Genomic DNA, 18,729 nt, shown 5'->3' on the forward strand with positions numbered 1-18,729 from the left:
TTTTAGGGACAGTGTCATCAAAGAGGAAATTATGATCTAACACGTCATTAATTATGCACTCTGACCTTTGTAACAAACCACAAGATTTTCCAGGTTTCTTATAGAGGGGGACACAAGAGATGCTGGAATCTGGAGCAACAAAAGATCTGCTGGAAGAACTCAGTGGGTCGAGCAGCATCAGGAACTGTCAACCTTTTGGGTCGAAATCCTGCATCAGTCCTGATGCAGGGTTTCGACCTGAAACGTCGACAATTCTTTTCCTTCCACAGACTTGCTCGACCTGCTGTGTTCCTCTAGTAGATTGCTTGTTGATTCTTATAGAGGGGATTAATTTGTAAATAGCTGACATGAATGCAAGATCCAGTCATTTGGAATTGGTCTATTATTGTCACACGTACTGAGGTACAGTGAAAAGCTATTGTTTGTGTGCCTCCCGGACAGATCATTCCATACCTTTCTCCCGATTTCTCTGATGCAGAAGTCAGCAAACAGTGCGCCCCAGAGAGAAGGCCTATGTCACTGACAGCAACGCCAGGGTCTCCACAGCTCTGCACATGCAGAAACCTCAACCTTGCTGGCAATTTCAAGAAATAACCATGCTATCATTCGCTGTCATTACCACAACATCTGGACCGCGCACAGAACAACACTGAACTGAAAGCCTGCTAACGTTCTTTTAATGAGAAAAGAACATGAACATCATTGAGTTACAACTGCACAGAAACAGGCCCTTTAACCCACCACATTCAGACTGATCATTTTCCCTCTCTCATTCCCATCAACCACCTCCACCCATCCCCATTCCACCAACACTACAGGTAATCTGCAGTAACCAATTAGCCTATTAACCAGCATCTTTAGAATGTGGGATGAAACCAGAGAGCACCTGGAGGAACCCCACACGGTCAGAGGGAGGACATGCTAATTCCACACAGACGGCACCTGTGGTCAGACTCGAACCTGGGTCACAGCACAAACCACTGCACCACTGTTCCACCCGGTGTGGATCCCTTGATATATTTACTTGCTGAGCTAACACTTAAGGCAGAACCACTGTTCAGGATCTCTGTGATGTCAAACCACAACTTAAAGCATATTGGTATTGGTGTATTATTGTCACCTGTATCAAAAGATCCAGTGAAAAGCTTTGTTTACATGCCATTCAGACAGAGCATGCAAACATCAGTACATCAAGGTAGTAAAAAGAAAACACAAAGCAGAATACAGTGTTGCAGTTACAAAGAATAGAACATAGAACACTACAGTACAGTACAGGCCCTTCGGCCCACAATGTTGTGCCGACATTTTATCCTGCTCTAAGATCTATCTAACCCTTCTCTCCCACATAGCCCCCTATTTTTCTATCATTCATGTGTCTATATAAGAGTCTCTTAAATGTCCTAAATGTATCTGCCCCCACAACCTCTGCCGGCAGTGCGTTCCACACACCCACCACTCTCTGTGTAAAAAACTTTCCCCTGACATCCCCCTCACACCTTCCTCCAATCACCTTAATATGATGTCCCGTCCTGCCAGCCATTGTCGCCCTGGGAAAAAATGTGCGGTGCAATTTATATGATATGATCTGTTGGCAATGCAGATAAGGCAGAGTTAGAAATCTACAGCCCATCAGTGGCAGTAAACACACACTACAGTTGTGGCAGTGCGCTGTACTCTGCCTTTGTAATTCAATTCCATTGTAGGCAGTTTCACAGGTGAAGAGCAACTCTATTTCCCATTTGTGGCTACAACCTGGCGATGAATTTCCAGCTTCATTGCAATCCTGGCAAATGTTTAAACTTAGATGAATCACCACCAACATCCCTTGTATTGGTGGAGACACCAGAGACCGCAGATGCTGGAATATGGAGCAGAGAACAAACTGCTGGGGGATCTCAGCGGCTCAGGCAGCATCTGTGGGGGAAGTGGACAGTTGACGTTTCGGATCTGGACAGTTGGCTCCCCTGTATTAGTGCTTCCTGTTGGTTCACAGTTCTTTTTGCTGGTGATGCCCTTGCTCACAAAGTCATGAAATTCCGCCGATTGTGCAAGTACGAGGAGGCTGTTCAAAGGGCACTCATTTTCCTTTGTACACAGGTGTTGGATGTCATATTTAAAAGAATTTTGTAACAAGAAAACTTTACTAGGAAACTGGTGAGTGTAGAGCAATAAAATTATCAAATGGTTCAGTAGGGCTTACAAAGTCATTTTCACTGGTTTTTAAAGTATTTTTGATGGTGGATGACTACATATTCTTTAAAATTGCTTGTTTTAGTGTATTTGTAAGATTGTAGCTGAAAATGTCCCAGTTATTCCCAAGGCTGATAGTCAATCCACCATCCAAATATACAATGAGTCTAGATGAAGGGTCTTGACCCAAAACGTCGACTGTCCATTTCCCTCCATAGATGCTGCCTGACCCGCTGAGTTCCTCCAGCACTTTGTGTGTTGATCCAAGTATACTCTTTGACTTTGGAGATTCAGCGAATCTTTCATTTGTGGACTTGGTGCCTGATTTGAGGCCTTACCCCATGAGGAATGGAGGTCAAATTGGTGTTCCTATTAAATCTTTCTCCTCTCACCATAAACCTATGCCCTCTAGTTCTTGATTCCCCAACCCCGGGAAAAAGACTGAATGCCCCTTTGCCCCTCATGATTTTATACACTTCTATATGATCACCTCTCAGTCTCCTACTCTCGAAGGAATAAAGTCCTAGCCTGTCCAACCTCTCCCTACAACTCAGTCCCTCAAGTCCTGGCAATATCCTTGTAAGTCTTTTCCGCACTCTTTCCAGTTTAAAAACATCTTTCCTTTAGCAGGGTGACCAAAACTGAATGCAATACTCCAAGCGCAGCCTCACCAGCATCCTGTACAACTGCACCATGACCTCCCAACTTTTATATTCAATGCCCTGATTTATGAAGGCCAGTGTGCCAAAAGCCTCATTTCTGAGCTAGTCCCAATTCCCCATGTTTGGCCCATATCCCTCTGATGTTTTCCTATCCATGTACCTGTCTAAATGTCTTTTAAATGTTGTAATTGTACCCACCTGTACCACTTCCTCTGGCAGCTCGATCCATAGGGAGAAGCAAGCCATAGTCAGAGGGTATATGGAATAATAACTATTAATACAAGCAAGAACCAGCCACTAGGCTACTTCTAAAAGCGACTTACAAGCAGAAATCAATTTTGAAATTACAAGGACAGCTGAATAAACAAACATCATTGTCTGTGAGGGGAGCAGAGGACCAGCTCACAGAGGGAGGCCACTTAAGTGATCTGCTTGATCTCTCCACAGATACATGCAAAGACATATATGTTGAATATTGGGACAAAGCAAATGTGTCTTGGCCACGAGACATTCTGGTGTGCATAGGCCAAATGTGCATACACCATTTTAGGACAACAGGTTAATTCGATTACATTAAAACCACAGCCACCACAACACTGAGTAGGAAGTGTGACACCCATTGATAGGGGATACAATAGATAAAGAGAGCCTTGTGGTTTCAGTCCAGGATTAAAGACACAGGAGGTTGCAGGCTGGCTATTTTGCCACATAGCACACCAACCATGGTCAAAGCCCTATTTGTCCTGTCAATCAATACCTGGAGTATCTGTGTATCCAAAGAGCCACCCCTCACAGAGATGTACCAAAAGAAGAATGTCTTGGATAACTGGGTTTCATCCACAGAAGCTTTAGAGTATCAATGCAAACTGCCGTGTCTCAACGAGGGTGCTTCAATATTCAAGTATGATCTAGCTACTTAAGATATTCTTCCATTGTAAATGTATTTGTCCACACCCAAAACACTGAGGCAAAGTATATCATTGTGACTATTGAATTTGTCTTTGATCACCTTTTTTTTTGTACACAACAAGAATAAAAAAACAATATATTTTGAGCTTTGGTGAGATTCTTTCACCTGGTCTCCCCAGCATGTTTACTTGTTCTAAATAAAGGCCTGTTACGTCTATAGCTCTGGACTCAGCCAGGACTAACCAGGACTTTGTGTGACCATAGCTTAACCACTTGATTTCCTTGCTGATCAATGTAACCTTCACCAGTAACCTTCAAGTCTAGTGCGGAGTAGTGGAAAAGATGTAAAATGAGAAGATATGTTGAGCCTACAAATGTAATTCAAAATTACCTACCTGTGCGAGGGAAACTTTTTGTTTAGAGTAGAGATGATAAGATTTTCAACGAGCTGATCTGTTTCTGTAACGAGGTCTGCAGCTGAGGATTTTGTTTGCACTCGCTTTTCAATCCTTAATGCTTCCCTGATTATCTTAGGACAAAGATAGAGGACACGTGAATGTCTCATAGGCACTTCACTCTGCTGCAACATTGTCACATTTACTTTCATAGAACATAGAACACAGAACAGTAGAGCACAGAACAGGCCCTTCGGCCCACAATGTTGTGCCAACGTAGCTAATCCCTCCTACCTGCAGAATGCCCATATCCCTCTATTTTCCTCTCATTCATGTGCCCATCCAAGCCCCACTTAAAAGCCCCCAATGAATTTGCCTCCATCACCCTATCAGGCAGCGCATTCCAGGCATCCACCACTCTCTCAGTAAAAAACTTACCCCTCACATCTCTTCTGAACCTACCCCCTCTCACCTTAAATGCATGCCCTCTGGTATTGGATCGCTCAATAATGGGAAAAAGATATTGCTTGTCCACCCTATCTATGCCCCTCATAACTTTAAATTCTTCTAAGAGATCACCCCTCAGCCTCCGCCGCTCCAGAGAAAAGAGCCCAAGTTTGTCCAGCCTCTCCTGATAGCACATGCCCTCTAATCCAGGCAGCATCCTAGTAAACCTCCTCTGCACCCTCTCTAAACCTTCGACATCCTTCCTATAGTGAAGTGACCAGAATTGCACGCAATACTCTAAATGCGGCCTAACCAGAGTTCCATAGAGATGCATCATAACTTCTTGACTCCTATACTCAATACCTCGATTAATGAAAGCAAGCATTCCATAAGCCTTCTTAACCACCCGATCTACCTGTGTAGATACTTTCAGTGAGCCATGGCCTTGCACCCCAAGGTCTCTCGGCTCTTCAACACTGTCACAGTCACAGGGAGAACATGCAATACTGCACACAGACAGCACCGGAGGTCAGGATTGAACCTGGGTCGCTTTAGCGGTGAGGCAGTAGTTCCATTAGCTGTGCCACTGTGCTGCCTCCCCGTGTCCACACCAATGCTGTAGACACTTGACAGTACTTGCACATTGCTGTATTACAACTGGATGCCTTCAGGATTTCTGCTGGTTACATACAGTTTAACTCCCCCCACCCCCCACCCCCCCCCAGACCCTGCAAGTGGGAAAGAGGTTTTCTGCATTTATCGGGTTGCTTTTCACAGCAGCCACACAGGGGTCTCTCAGCACAACCAATCTCCTGATGACTGCTGTATTGAGGATCAGTAACAGATGTTGGGGTGTCACAACCGGACCTTGCAGAACTGCGCCTGACTTATCAAGTGCCTGCCACTCACCTGCTTGTGGCCCACGAGCTCGGCGTAGTCGAAGATGAGGACAATGCTGAAGATGATCAGCCAGGCAATGATGTGAACAGTGAAACCGATCAGTGGGAACCAGGTAGCGTAGGGCTCCCTGCAGACGTTCCACAGGAAGGGGGCAGTCTGGATTGGCTTCCAGTACCCTATCAGCAGCTGCAGAGAGACTGCTGTGCCTCCCCCCTATTTCCATTTACCCTTCCCTGAAAGCCACCCAGAATCATATAATCACTTATCATTGAGTCGCAGTAATACCACAGGAAAATAGGCTCTTTGTTCCATCACGGGTACAGCTCTCCCCACCATCGAGGACATCTACAAGAAGCAATGTCTCAGGAAGGCGACATCCATCATCAGGGACCCCCACCATCCGGGCTGTGCCCTCTTCTCGATGCCGCCATCAGGCCGGAGGTACAGGAGCCTGAAGACCCACACCTCACGGTTCAACAACAGCTTCTTCCCCACTGCCATCAGGTTCTTGAACCGACCTGAAAAACCCTAATTCTACCCAATGCCGTTATGTTTATTTTTGTTTATTTTGTCGTGAAAGTTATGTATAATTTATGTTAATTTAAGTGTATGTAATCTATGTTTGTCACGTCAGTAATGTACTGTGCTGCTTCTGCAAAAAGCCAATTTTCATGGTATTTGTACCCTGGGTATGTGTGCCCATGACAATAAACTTGCCCGTGACAATAAACTTGAACTTTGGCCCACTGAGTCTGCACTGACCATCGAGCATCCATTTTACACTTATCCCGTTTTATTCTCCCCACATTCCGGTTAACATTCCCCCCCCGCCCCCCACCAATTCTACCACAAACTTACACACTATGGGCAACCTACTGTGCCTCACCTTTGCAGAACAATCCGGTTAATCCCATGTTCCCGCTCTTCCAATTTTTACCTTCAAATATTTATCCCAGTTTCCTTTTAAAAGTTACAATTGGACATTTTCAGATTCCAGATTATCAGCTGTGGGGAGGGGTCCATAGATCGATCACACAGAGTTTTTCCAAGAGGAAAACAATTCTCAGTTGGCTCCCAAGCTGGACATTTTTTAAAAAAAAACAGCTGATGCCAAATATTTCAAGCCAAAATTCCAAAGAAGGAAACAGATGCAAAATGGTAGATTGTCAAAAAGGGGTGGCAAAGATAACAGGGCACAATCTATTGTCAAAATAGCAGCAATTCTTATGTTGCTCATCATTCACACACAATAAGTGAAAGTGCTTAGACGCAGAAAATTCAACACCGCCCCACCATCCATAACTTTGCGAAAATGTCTCCTCGTTCTGTGTATCACATTGAAAGTGCATTGAATAGGGCTGACATTGCTTTAGGAGGGAAACTAAATGCATTTCAGGAAGTTAAATCCAATCCATTTTAATCTAACTATCCATTTAACAACATAACAACCGTTAATTGCTGCCAAGCAAGGTCCTTCCTTAGCACTCAAAATTGACTTTTTATAAGTGTGGAGACTCTCTCCTTCTAGATTTTAATTCCTGTCAGAGGATTTTAAAATGTAAAAACTTATCTTTTTTCCAGTGACTCTTCTCTCTCAGAGATATGTGAAGGAATTTATTTTTGCAGCAGCATATTAAATATATGTGTACTTGCATACAAGAAGCTTGACACCATACAGAACACAGCAGCCTGCTTGATAGACATCCCATCAACAACCATTCACTCACTCCACCACTGATACACAGTAGCAGCAGTTTTTACCATCTGCGGGATGCACTTCACCAATGCCTTCCAAACCCACGATCTCCACCAGCTGGACGGACAAGGGCAGCAAAAACATGGGGGACACCACTGCCTGGAATTTGCCCTCATACCATCCTGACTTGGAAATATATCACCGTTCCTTCACTATCGCTGGGTCAAAATCCTGGAACTCCCTCCCTAGCAGCATTGTGGGTACACCCACACCTCAGGGACTGCAGCGGTTCAAGAAGGCAGCTCACCACCACCTTCTCAAGGGCAATTAGGGATGGGTAATTGATATAAGAAATAGGAGCAGGAGTAGGCCATCTGGCCTGTCGAGCCTGCTCCGCCATTCAATAAGATCATGGCTGATCTGGCCGTGGACTCAGATCCACCTACCTGCCTTTTCCCCATAACCCTTAATTCCCCGACTATGCAAATATCTATCTAACTGCGTCTTAAATATATTTAATGACGTAGCCTCTACTTCTTCCCTGGGCAGGGAATTTCACAGATTCACTACTCTCTGGGAAAAGCAGCTTCCCCTCAACTCCATCCTAAATCTTGAAGCTACGTCCCCTCATTCTAATCTCACCTACCAGTGGAAACAACCTTCCTGCCTGCCTGTATCTCATATATCCTTTTCATAATTTGATATGTTTCTATAAGATCCCCTCTCATTCTTCTGAATTCCAGCGAGTATAGTCCCAGGCGACTCAATCTCTCCTCCTAATCTAACCCCCTCATCTTCGGAATTAACCTGCTGAACCTCCTCTGCACCGCCTCCAAAGCCAGTATATCCTTCCTCAAGTAAGGAGACCAGAACTGCATGCAGTACTCCAGGTGCGGCCTCACCAGTACCCTGTACAGTTGCAGCATAACCTCCCTGCTCTTAAATTCAATCCCTCTAGCGATGAAGGCCAACATTCCATTTTGCCTTCTTGACAATCTGATTAAACGCTGGCTAAACCTGCGAAGCCCACATCCCCCGAATGAATAAAGAAAACATGTCATTGATTTTCTTAATGACTATCAAGGTTGTAGGATGTGCCCCTGCTGTGATCGTTCACATGCCCCTCCTCTTTCTTAATCTAATCTTTCTTTACCTCTCCACTTCTTTCTATTCTTGATGTTCAATTAGCCAAACTAATCCTACCTTCTCAAACTTTGTGTTAATTTCACAAGCCTCATTGCAATGTTACTGGCTCCAATTCTAAGTGTTTTGCCAAGCAAAAAAAAATGTAAATATCAAAAACCTTCAAGGGTATGTTTACATAAAAACAGATGCTGTTAACACCCAACAAATCTGGATCTTTGTGTTTGCTTGTTATCTTTCTCATCATGCTGCAACTGTGAACCTGATGGTGTCAGCTATTGGGTGGACTTGCGTGTTTACCCTTCCAAACATTTTTGCCTGACAACTGCTGAAAGTGCAAGCTGACAACATCACAGTGAGAGGAACACAGCAAACATCCCCATAGCTCCTTTAAAAGGATCAGAAAGTAAACATTGCAGGGACAGAACAGAGACAGAAGTGTAAACTGAAGCATGTGAATTCACATAGTGGTTACAACATGGACAGAAGCCATAAACCAATTCTGACTCTACACAAGAGGAATATAGATAATCCCATTCTTCCATAGCACTGAAAATTCTTTTCTTTCAGGTACTTTTCCAGCTCCCTTTTGAATATGCCTTCACTAATAACCCTGACAGTGGGTTTCAGACCCCAACCACGTACTGCGTAAAAATATTCATCTCACTTTTGGTTCTTTTGCCAATTGCCTTCATTCTACATGGTGAGACAACAGGTCACGATGTGGAATTACGGTCAGGTTAGGTCAAGTTAAGAAATAGTTAAAAGTAAAATAACATTGATAGGAGTTGTGTACAGGCCACCTAAGAGTAATTGTAATTTTGAGCATAGCATAAACCAGAAAAATAGAGGAAGATAAATTCATGGAAAGCATTTGAGATTTTTTCTCAAACCGACAAGAGAAAAGACTATTTTAGATCTTGTAGTGTGCAATGAGGACATCCCCCTGCTCTGCTCTCTCTATACCTATGACTGTGCAGCTAAGCATAGATCCACGCTATCTACAGATTTGCCAATGATACCACCATTGTCGGCAGAATCACAGATGGTGAGAAGGAGACGTACAGGGGTGACATAGGTCAGCCCGTTGACTGGTGTCGTAACAACAACCTTACGCTCAACATCAGCAACACCAAGGAACTGATTGTGAACTTTAGGAAGGGGAAGTCAGGTGAACACACACCAATCCTCATTGAAATGTCTGCAGTGGAAAGGGTGAGCAACTTCAGGTTCCTGGGTGTCAACATCTCGGATGAACTATCCTGGGCCCAACACATTGAAGAAGGTGCATCAGCATCTCTACTTTCTTAGAAGTTTAAGAAGATTAGGCATGTCATTGAAGACTCTGACAAACTTCTACAGATGTACAGTGGAAAGCATTCTGACTGGCTGCATCACAGCCTGCTATGGGAACTCCAATGCACAGGAACGCAAGAGGCCACAGAGAGTGGTGGGGCTCAGCCAGTTCCATCACAGGTACAGCTCTCCCCACCATCGAGGACATCTATAAGAGACGCCGACTCAGGAAGGTGACATCCATCATTAAGGCCCTCACCATCTGGGCCGTGCCCTCTTCTTGATGCTGCCATCAGGCAGGAGGTACAGGAGCCTGAAGACCCACACCTCAAAGTTCAACAACAGCTTCTTCCCCACTGCCATCAGGTTCTTGAACAAACCCTAACACAACTACCTCAGACCATATTTCCTCTTTTTCCTCTCTCTCAACTTGCAATAATGTTGTAATGTTTATTTTGTTGTGTAACTTATGTATAATTTATGTTAATTTAGGTGTATGTTAGTTTATGCTTGTCATGCCTGTACTGTACCGTGTTGCAGCTGCAAAAAGCTAATTTTCATGGCATTTATACTCTGGGTACGTATGCTTATGACAATAAACTTGAAAGGGTCAATTGACAATCTTGTTGTCAAGGGTCTTCGGGAGAAAAGTGACCACTTTCCTTTCAGCCAAAGAAACACAAGAGGAAAAGTGATTCATCCGTGGCTGACCAGAGACGTAAAGGATAATATTAAATTAAGAGACTTATAAAGGTGCCAGAGATGGCAGCACATCTGAGGATTGGGAGCATTTTGGAACTCAGCGGAGGAGGAGAGGCGACAGAACATGAGAGTCGATGGGTAAGAAGTATAAGAAACAGGCTGTGAGAGCTCTTATAGATACCCAGAAAGGAAACCAGCTGCTCTTTCTGGGTAAAGTGGGCCGTTTGTGGAGACAGGAGAGTTTATAAAAGGAAATGGTTGAGTGTGGCAGCACAGCGGCACAGATAGTAGAGCTTCAGGTTTGCAGCAAACTGGATTCAATCCAGACTTCTGGTGCGGTCTGTGCTCCCTGTTCTCCATGCGACCACGTGGGTTTCCCCCAGCTGCTCCAATTTTCTCCCTCATCCCAAAGACGAGCAGATTGATGAGTTCACTGAGCACCGTCATTTCTGCCTAATGTGCAAGTGAATGGTCGTATCTGGGGGTAGCTGAGGAGAATATACGTGTGTAATATACAATTAATGAAATGCATAGATAGGGCTGATAGCCAGAGTCTGTTTCCCATGGTCGGGGTGTCTAAAACTAGAGGGCGTAGGTTTAAGGTGAGAGGGAGGAAGTTTAAAGGGGATCCGAGAGATAAATTTTTCACACAAGGAGGAGCTGGTATCTGGAATGAGCTGTAAGACGAGGTGGTGGAGGCATGAACAGTAACAACATTTAAGAGGCATCTTGACAGGTTCTTGAATGATCAGGGCATAAAGGGATATGGAGTTAACCCAGGAAAGTGGGATTAGTAAAGACGGGCATGATGGTCGCTCACACATGCTGGACCAAAGGGAATGATTCTATGAGAATGTGGGGAGAATTAAAAATAGGGTTAAATGTGGGATTAGTGTAAGTGGCTGGTGGATGGTCAGAACGGACTCACTGGGCCAAATCTGAAGGGGGTGGCTGAACTGGCGGGAACGTGGAAAGCATAGATTACAGGAAAAATTAGTGGGGTGTAGGATTGCTCTGTGAGGCAGCGTAAACTTGGCCTCTTTCTGTGATGCAAGGAAATATACAGAAATTAAACAATTACTTTGTGATTGTTTTCAGAGAAGACACAGGAACCTACGGAATACAATCCGGTGCATGAAGCACTGAAGGGAATAATTATTAGTCAAAAATAGTCTTAGAATTATACAGCACAGAAACAGGTGCTTCTGGCTCACTTCGTCCGTGCCAGCTGTGATGCCTATCTACGCTAATCCTGTTTGCCCGCATTAGGCCCATATCCCTCTACACCCTTCCTATCCAAGTGCCTGTCCAGACACCTTTTAGTATGGGAGAAGTTGATACATCCCTGAGTTTTGAAAGAAGTGGCTTTCGAGGTAGAGGATGCTCTGGTTGTCATCTTCCAGGTTCTATAGACTCTGGAATTGTTCTGGTAGATTAGAGGCTAGTAAGTGTGGAGGGAGAGAGGGAGAGGGAGAGGGAAAGAGAGAGAGAGAAAGAGAGAGAGAGAAAGAGAGAGAGAGAAAGAGAGAGAGAAAGAGAGAGAGAGAAAGAGAGAGAACTGCAGATCTGTAGTAGGGAATATGATGGAACCTCTAATGAAGGATGTAATTACAAAATGCCTTGTAAAGAATTATAGGACTGAGCATAGTCAACGTGGATTTACGAAGGGAAAATCAGATTTGACTATTCTATTGAAGTTCTTCAGGGATGTGACCAGAATAGATAAGGGGGAAATCACATCTATCTCATCGCCATCACATCTCTTTTATCACATCTATCAGAATCTCTTGCAATCTCTTCTGTTCCAAGGAGATTAACTGCAGCTTTTACATAAGAACATAAGAAATAGGAGCAGAAGTAGGCCATCTGGCCCGTCAATAAGACATGGCTGATCTGGCCGTGGACTCAGATCCACCTACCTGCCTTTTCCCCGTAACCCTTAAATCCCCGACTATGCAAAAATCTAACGGTGTCTTAACTATATTTAATGAGGTAGCCTATACTGCTTCCCTGGGCAGAGAATTCCACAGATTCACTACTCTCTTGGAAAAGCAGTTTCTCCTCATCTCCATCCTAAATCTATTTCCCCGAATCTTGAGGCTATGTCCCCTGGTTCCAGTCTCACCTACCAGTGGAAACAACCTTCCTGCCTGTATCTTATCTATCTTTTTCATAATTTTATATGTTTCTATAAGATCCCCTCTCAGTCTTCTGAATTCCAGCGAGTATAGTCCCAGGCGACTCGATCTCTCCTCATAGTCTAACCCCCTCATCTTCGGAATTAACCTGCTGAACCGCCTCTGCACTGCCTCCAAAGCCAGTATATCCTTCCTCAAGTAAGGAGACCAGAACTGCACACAGTACTCCAGGTGCAGCCTCACCGGTACCCTGTAAAGTTGCAGCATAACCTCCCTGCTCTTAAATTCAATCCCTCTAGCAATGAAGGCCGTGATTCATGCACAAGCACTCCCAAGTCCCTCTGCACAACAGCATGCTGCAATCTTTCACCTTTAACTAATAACCTGACCTTCTATTTTCCTTCCAAAGTGGATGACCTCACATTTACCAACATTGTACTCCATCTGCCAGACCCTTGCCCACTCATTTAACCTATCCATATCTCTCTGCAAACTCTCTGCATCCTCTGCATAATTTGCTTTTCCACTCAATGTAGTGTCACCAGCAAACTTAGATACGCTACACTCAGTCCGCTCTTCCAAATCGTTAATGTACATCGTGAACATTTGCAGGCCCAGCACCTACCCCTGCGGCACCCCGCTCACCACTGATTGCTAACCAGAGAAACACCCATTTATCCCAACTCTCTGCCTTCCATTGGTTGACCAATCCTCTATCCATGCTAATACCTTACCCCCAACTCCATGCATCCTTATCTTATGGATAAGTCTTTTATGTGGTACCTGATTTGGAAATCCAAGAATACCACATCCACCTGTTCCCAAACAGGACCTGCCCTTCCTGAATCCATGCGGCATCTGCCTGATGGATCCACTTCTATCCAGATGTCTCGCTATTTCTTCCTTAATAATAGCTTCAAGCATTTTCCCGACTAGAGACATTAAGCTAACTGGCCTATAGTTACCTGAATTTTGCCTACATCCTTCTTTAAACAGTGGCATGACACTCACTGTCCTCCAATCTGCCGGGACTTTTCTGGTCTGTTGATGTAACTAAAGTTCATCATACTTGGAATCATTTCTCTTCTCCACCCTCTCCAAAGCCTTCACATAATTCCTAAGGTTTGGCATACAGAACAATAGTCCAGCTGTGGCTGAACCAGTGCCTTATAAAAATTCATCATGACTCCCTTTCTCTTGTTCTCTACACCTTTATGTATGAAGCCCAGGACACGATATGCATTTTTAATCACTTTCTCAATGACCCTATCACTTTCAAGAACCTATGCACAAATGCCCTGAGATCTCTCTATTCTAGTGTCACTTTTAGAATTGCATCCTTTACTTTATGTTGCCTCTTCCCATTCTTCCTACCAAAATGGAACACTCTGCATTTCTCACCATTAAATTTCATCACAACAACCTCGCACTCAAGGTCAGCAAGACCAAGGAATTGATTGTGGACTTCAGGAAGGGGAAGTCGGGAGAACACACACCAGTCTTCACTGAGGGGTCAGCGGTGGAAAGGGTGAGCAGCTTCAAGTTCCTGGGCATCAACATCTCAGGGGATCTATCTTGGGCCCAACACATGGATGCAATCATGATGAAAGCATGCCAGTGGCTCTGCTTCGTTAGGAGTTTGAGGAGATTTGGTATGTCACCAAAGACTTGCAAATTTCTATAGATGAACAGTGGAGAGCATTCTGACTGGTTGCATCACCGCCTGGTATGGAGGCTCCGATGCACAGGATCAAAAGAGGCTACCGAGGGCTGTAGACTCAACCAGCTCCATGGATACCACCCTCCCCACCATCAAGGTCATCTTCAAAAGGTGATGCCTCAAGAAGGCAGCATCCATCATTAAGGACCCTCACCATCCGGGACATGCCCTCTTCACGTTACTACCATCGGGGAGGAGGTACAGGAGCCTGAAGACCCACACTCAACGATTCAGGAACAGCTTCTTCCCCTCTGCCATCAGATTTCTGAATGGTCCATGAACACTACCTCATTGTTCTTCTTTTGCACTATTTATTATTGTAACTTACAGTAATTTTTATGTCTTGCACTGTGCTGCTGCTGCAAAACAACAAATTTCACATCATACATCAGTGATAATAAACCTGATTCTGATTCTAATTTCTCCCTGACTCCCCTCAGCAACCTGGCCCAGATGATCCAGCTAGCCTTTAAAGTCCCCCCTGTTTACCAGTGTTTAAGCTGATGTAGACTCTCAGTTATATCCTCCTTTGCCGAGACTCGGGCAGCATCTTCTTTGCTGATGCACTCACCTAATGCCTCAGCCATGCCTGTTCCCTCCATGAATAGATTTCTTTTTCAGTCTCTGATTGGCCCCACCTCTTCTCTTACAACTTTCCTCCTGTTCACACGCAGATGGAGTATTTCTGGATTCCTGTTTACATTTGCTGTCTACCTTTCCTCAGATCCTCTTTCTCATCTCCTCGGAACTTTCTGTGACCAGCCTGGTTCTCAGTTGTGTTACCTGGCACCCATCACATGCTCCACTTTCTTTCTGCTTCTCTAATATCTGTTTGGACATCCAGGGAGCTCTGGCTTTAAATGTCCCCACCCTTCCTTGCCGTGGGAACATAATTAAGACTATAGCAGAAGCACCTCTATTTTAAAGGCTTCCCATTCTGCCCGCCAAACATCAATTCCAACACAGGCAGGGCCAAATCTACTCTCATCCTATTGAAATTGGCCCTTCTCCAATTGACTATTTGTACCTTGGAGTGGTCTAAATTTCTCACATTTATTCTAAACCTCACAATATTATTATATCCCCATTTTCAAGTGTTCCTCCACTGATAATGTGGTGACACTTCAAAGTCAAATTAAGAACAGAGGAGAAACACTGTGGGACATTATCAAAAGGAAATCCAAATAAATCACTTCCACTGGTTCCTTCCATCCCCATCCCCCATCCCACTGGTCACATTCCTAAAGAACTTTAAAAGACAGCTTCCTCCCCATCCCAAAGTATCCAACCTTTACAACCATACCTTACTATTCCTTCCTTATAAGGTATCAATACTCTCCTTAGATAGACACGTGTTGTTTCCTGACTAGTCCATGGGGCGGGCAGTTCCACATTCAAACCACGCTCCGATTGAAGACATTTTCCCCGCATTGCCTCCTGGATTTACTGGTGACCCTCTCGCACCTCTGAAGTCCCCGTCCCCTCCCTCCCTCCTCCTCCCCTCCCTCCCTCCCTCCAAGTGGGAGCGTTTCTTCAACATTTACTCCATTAACTCCTCAACCCTCTGCCCCACCCCCATCCTCCCCACCCACACTTCTGATCGCTATCGCGCCAGCTTCCGGAATCATAAACTTTTCTCACCGCTACCTTCTTTAAACTTGCTGATCGGAACTGTGTACACCACTCCAAATGATTGTCTCATAATCATTCGGGTTTCAATGCAACCGGTCACACCCCCACCGATGTGATTTTTAATTCTGTCTGGGCATGGAATCTAACCCACTCGTAACACGCTGCAGGCTGATCTCAAGGTCCTGATGACATTCACCAAGCAATCAAAGGCTCGCCTTTGCCGTTCGAGGAACCAGCAGTGTAGATAGATAGTACGGCGTTCTTGTTTAAACGCAGGTAGTTCAGTGTTGGAATTTCCAACAATTATGTTACAGAGAGGCAGATTGAAGGGTGCAGGAAATCTGAACGCAGCGATAACGCGGCCCCACAGGGTTCTATAAAATGTCAATGACACACTGTAACGTAAGAGCTGTTCCTTTCACCAACTCCCCATCCCCCCTTCCGGCCTAGTAACCGGTTAATACAAGGCTGGCTTTCAGCACTATAATCAAACTTCAGCAACCGACCGACCAGAACATTGAGCAGAAACCAGCCCAATTCCATCATTTCGGTTTGCAATACAGCTCCAAATGCAGGGGAAAAATAAAAGATCCCGCCCGCCGCCTCCCGCTGCAAACTAACAAGAAAAAGTGTACGTGCAGTTGAATGTAAAATTAATCCATGGAAATAAATAGTTGGATTAGAAGCGCTGCTGCGTAGAGACGCCCGCCTGTCCGCCCAGCGGAGCGCCCGGGACACCTGGACACTCACCTGGCCGGCGTCCAGCGCCACCTGTACCGCCGCTTGGAGACACTCCTTCAGCGGCTGCTCGCTCGCCTTCTCCCCCAGCCCCGCCATCCCCGTCCGGCACGCCGACCGATCCGATCCTCTGCCAGACTTGACTGAGGTTGATGGGTGGCCCGGGTCTCTCACTACACACAGACACAACCTTTCTCTCTCTTTCTCTCTCTGCTGCACTCTAGCGTGTGTCACTGCTCAACAACAACAACACCACCCGCTTACATAGCGCCTTCTGCACAGGTATCCCAAGGCAAATCAGCCAGTATCACAGAAGCGTTTGGCACAGAAACCGGTCTATTTGCTCACCTCGTCCATGCCTATCTACTGATCCTATCTGCCTGCATTAATTCCATATCCCTCTGTGTACAACAGCTTGCTGCAATCTTTCACCATTTAGCTAATAATCTGATCTTCTGCTTTCCCTTCCAAAGTGGATGTCCTTGGATTTACCAGCATTGTACTCCACCTGCCAGGCCCTTGCCCACACAATTAACCTATCTATATCTCTCTGAAGACTCTCCGCATCCTCTGCTACATCTATTTCTTGGTTTATTGCCTGTGCCACTGTAATGTTATTATTTGGTGACCTATAGACTGCTCCCACCAGTCATTTTTTCCCTTTACGATTCCTAAAGGGCAGGCACAGTAGTGTAGTGGTTAGTGTAACGCTATTACAGCGCCAGAGACCCAGGTTCAATTCCAGCCACCATCTGTAAAGAGTGCGTACGTTCTCCCTGTGACTGCGTGGGTTTCCTCCGGGTGCTCTGGTTTCCTCCCACATTCCAAAGATGTACGGGTTAGGAAGTTGTGGGCATGCTATGTTGGCGCCGGAAGCGTGGCGACACTCTCGGGCTGCCCCCAGAACACTCGATGCAAAAGATGCATTTCACTGTGTGTTTCCATGTACATGGCACTAATGAAGATATCTTGACTTGTACTTGTCTTTCCTGCCCAAATGCCTTTAAATGTTATAAAAATATCTGCCTCCGCCGCCTCCTCTGGTAGCTCAGTCTGTATAACCACCACCCCATGTGTGAAAAAAGTACCCCTCAGATTTCCCCTCTCACCTTAAACCTGTGCCTCCAAGTTCTAGACTCCTCAGCCCTGGGAAATAAAAAAATCTGACTATCTATGCCCCTCATAATGTTGTAAACCTCTATAATGTCACCCCTCAGCCTCCTACGCTCCAGTGAGAATAAACCCAGCCTGTCCGATCTCTCCTTATAACTACAGCCTTCCATTCCAGGCAACATTGTGGCAAACCTGTTCTGCACTTTCTCTACTGCTACCACATCCTTTTTGTGGTGTGGTTACCAGAACTGTACATGATATTCCAAATGCAGTCTGACCAATGTTTTGTACAACTGCAACATCATGTCCAAATTCTCAAACTTAATGCCTTGGCCTATGAAGGCTGGCATACCAAGTGCCTTCTATACAACCTTATCCACCTGTGTTGGTATTGGTATTGGTTTATTATTGTCACTTGTACTGAGGTACAGTGAAAAACTTGTCTTGCACACCAATCATACAGGTCAATTCATTACACAGTGCAGTTACATTGAGTTAGTACAGAGTGCATTGAGGTAGTACAGGTAAAAACAATAACAGTACAGAGTAAAGTGTCACAGCTACAGAGAAAGTGCAGTGCAATAAGGTGCAAGGTCTCAACAAGGTAGATCATGAGGTCAGAGTCCATCTCATCGTATGATGGGCGGCACGGTAGCATAGTGGTTAGCGTGACGCTATTACAGCACCAGCGATTGGGTTAAGATTCCCATCGCTATCTGTAAGGAGTTTGTACGTTCTCCCGTGTCTGCGTGGGTTTCCTCCGGGTGCTCCGGTTTCCTCCCACATTCCAAAGACAGTTGGGTAGGTTAACATAGGTTTAAAATGGGCAGCGCAGACTCGTTGGGCCAGAAGGGCCTGTTACCAGGCTGTAAATAGATAAAATTTAAATAAATAAATAAATAAAAACTTATAAGGGAACCGTTCAATAGTCTTATCACAGTGGGATAGAAGCTGTCCTTAAGCCTGGTGGTATGTGCCCTCAGGCTCCTGTATCTTCGACCTGATGGAAGAGGAGAGAAGAGAGAATGACCCGGGTGGGTGGGGTCTT

At 45.1% G+C, this 18,729-nt stretch overlaps 1 protein-coding gene across 1 annotated transcript in view; it reads right to left on the reverse strand.

Moving 5' to 3' along the window:
• impa2 (inositol monophosphatase 2) overlaps positions 1–16,750 on the reverse strand; it is a 41,915-nt gene extending 25,165 nt beyond the window's left edge. Inside the window, exons 1-2 of the mRNA XM_052024008.1 lie at positions 16,581–16,750; positions 4,157–4,290 (exon numbers count right to left, since the gene is read on the reverse strand). Of these exons, the coding sequence (XP_051879968.1) occupies positions 4,157–4,290; positions 16,581–16,667 (221 nt within the window). The 5' untranslated portion in view covers positions 16,668–16,750. The remainder of the gene's footprint in view (positions 1–4,156; positions 4,291–16,580) is intronic.
• Positions 16,751–18,729: the final 1,979 nt, after the last annotated feature.

Source organism: Pristis pectinata, chromosome 9 (assembly GCF_009764475.1).
Source record: "Pristis pectinata isolate sPriPec2 chromosome 9, sPriPec2.1.pri, whole genome shotgun sequence".
Lineage (NCBI taxonomy): Eukaryota > Metazoa > Chordata > Chondrichthyes > Rhinopristiformes > Pristidae > Pristis > Pristis pectinata.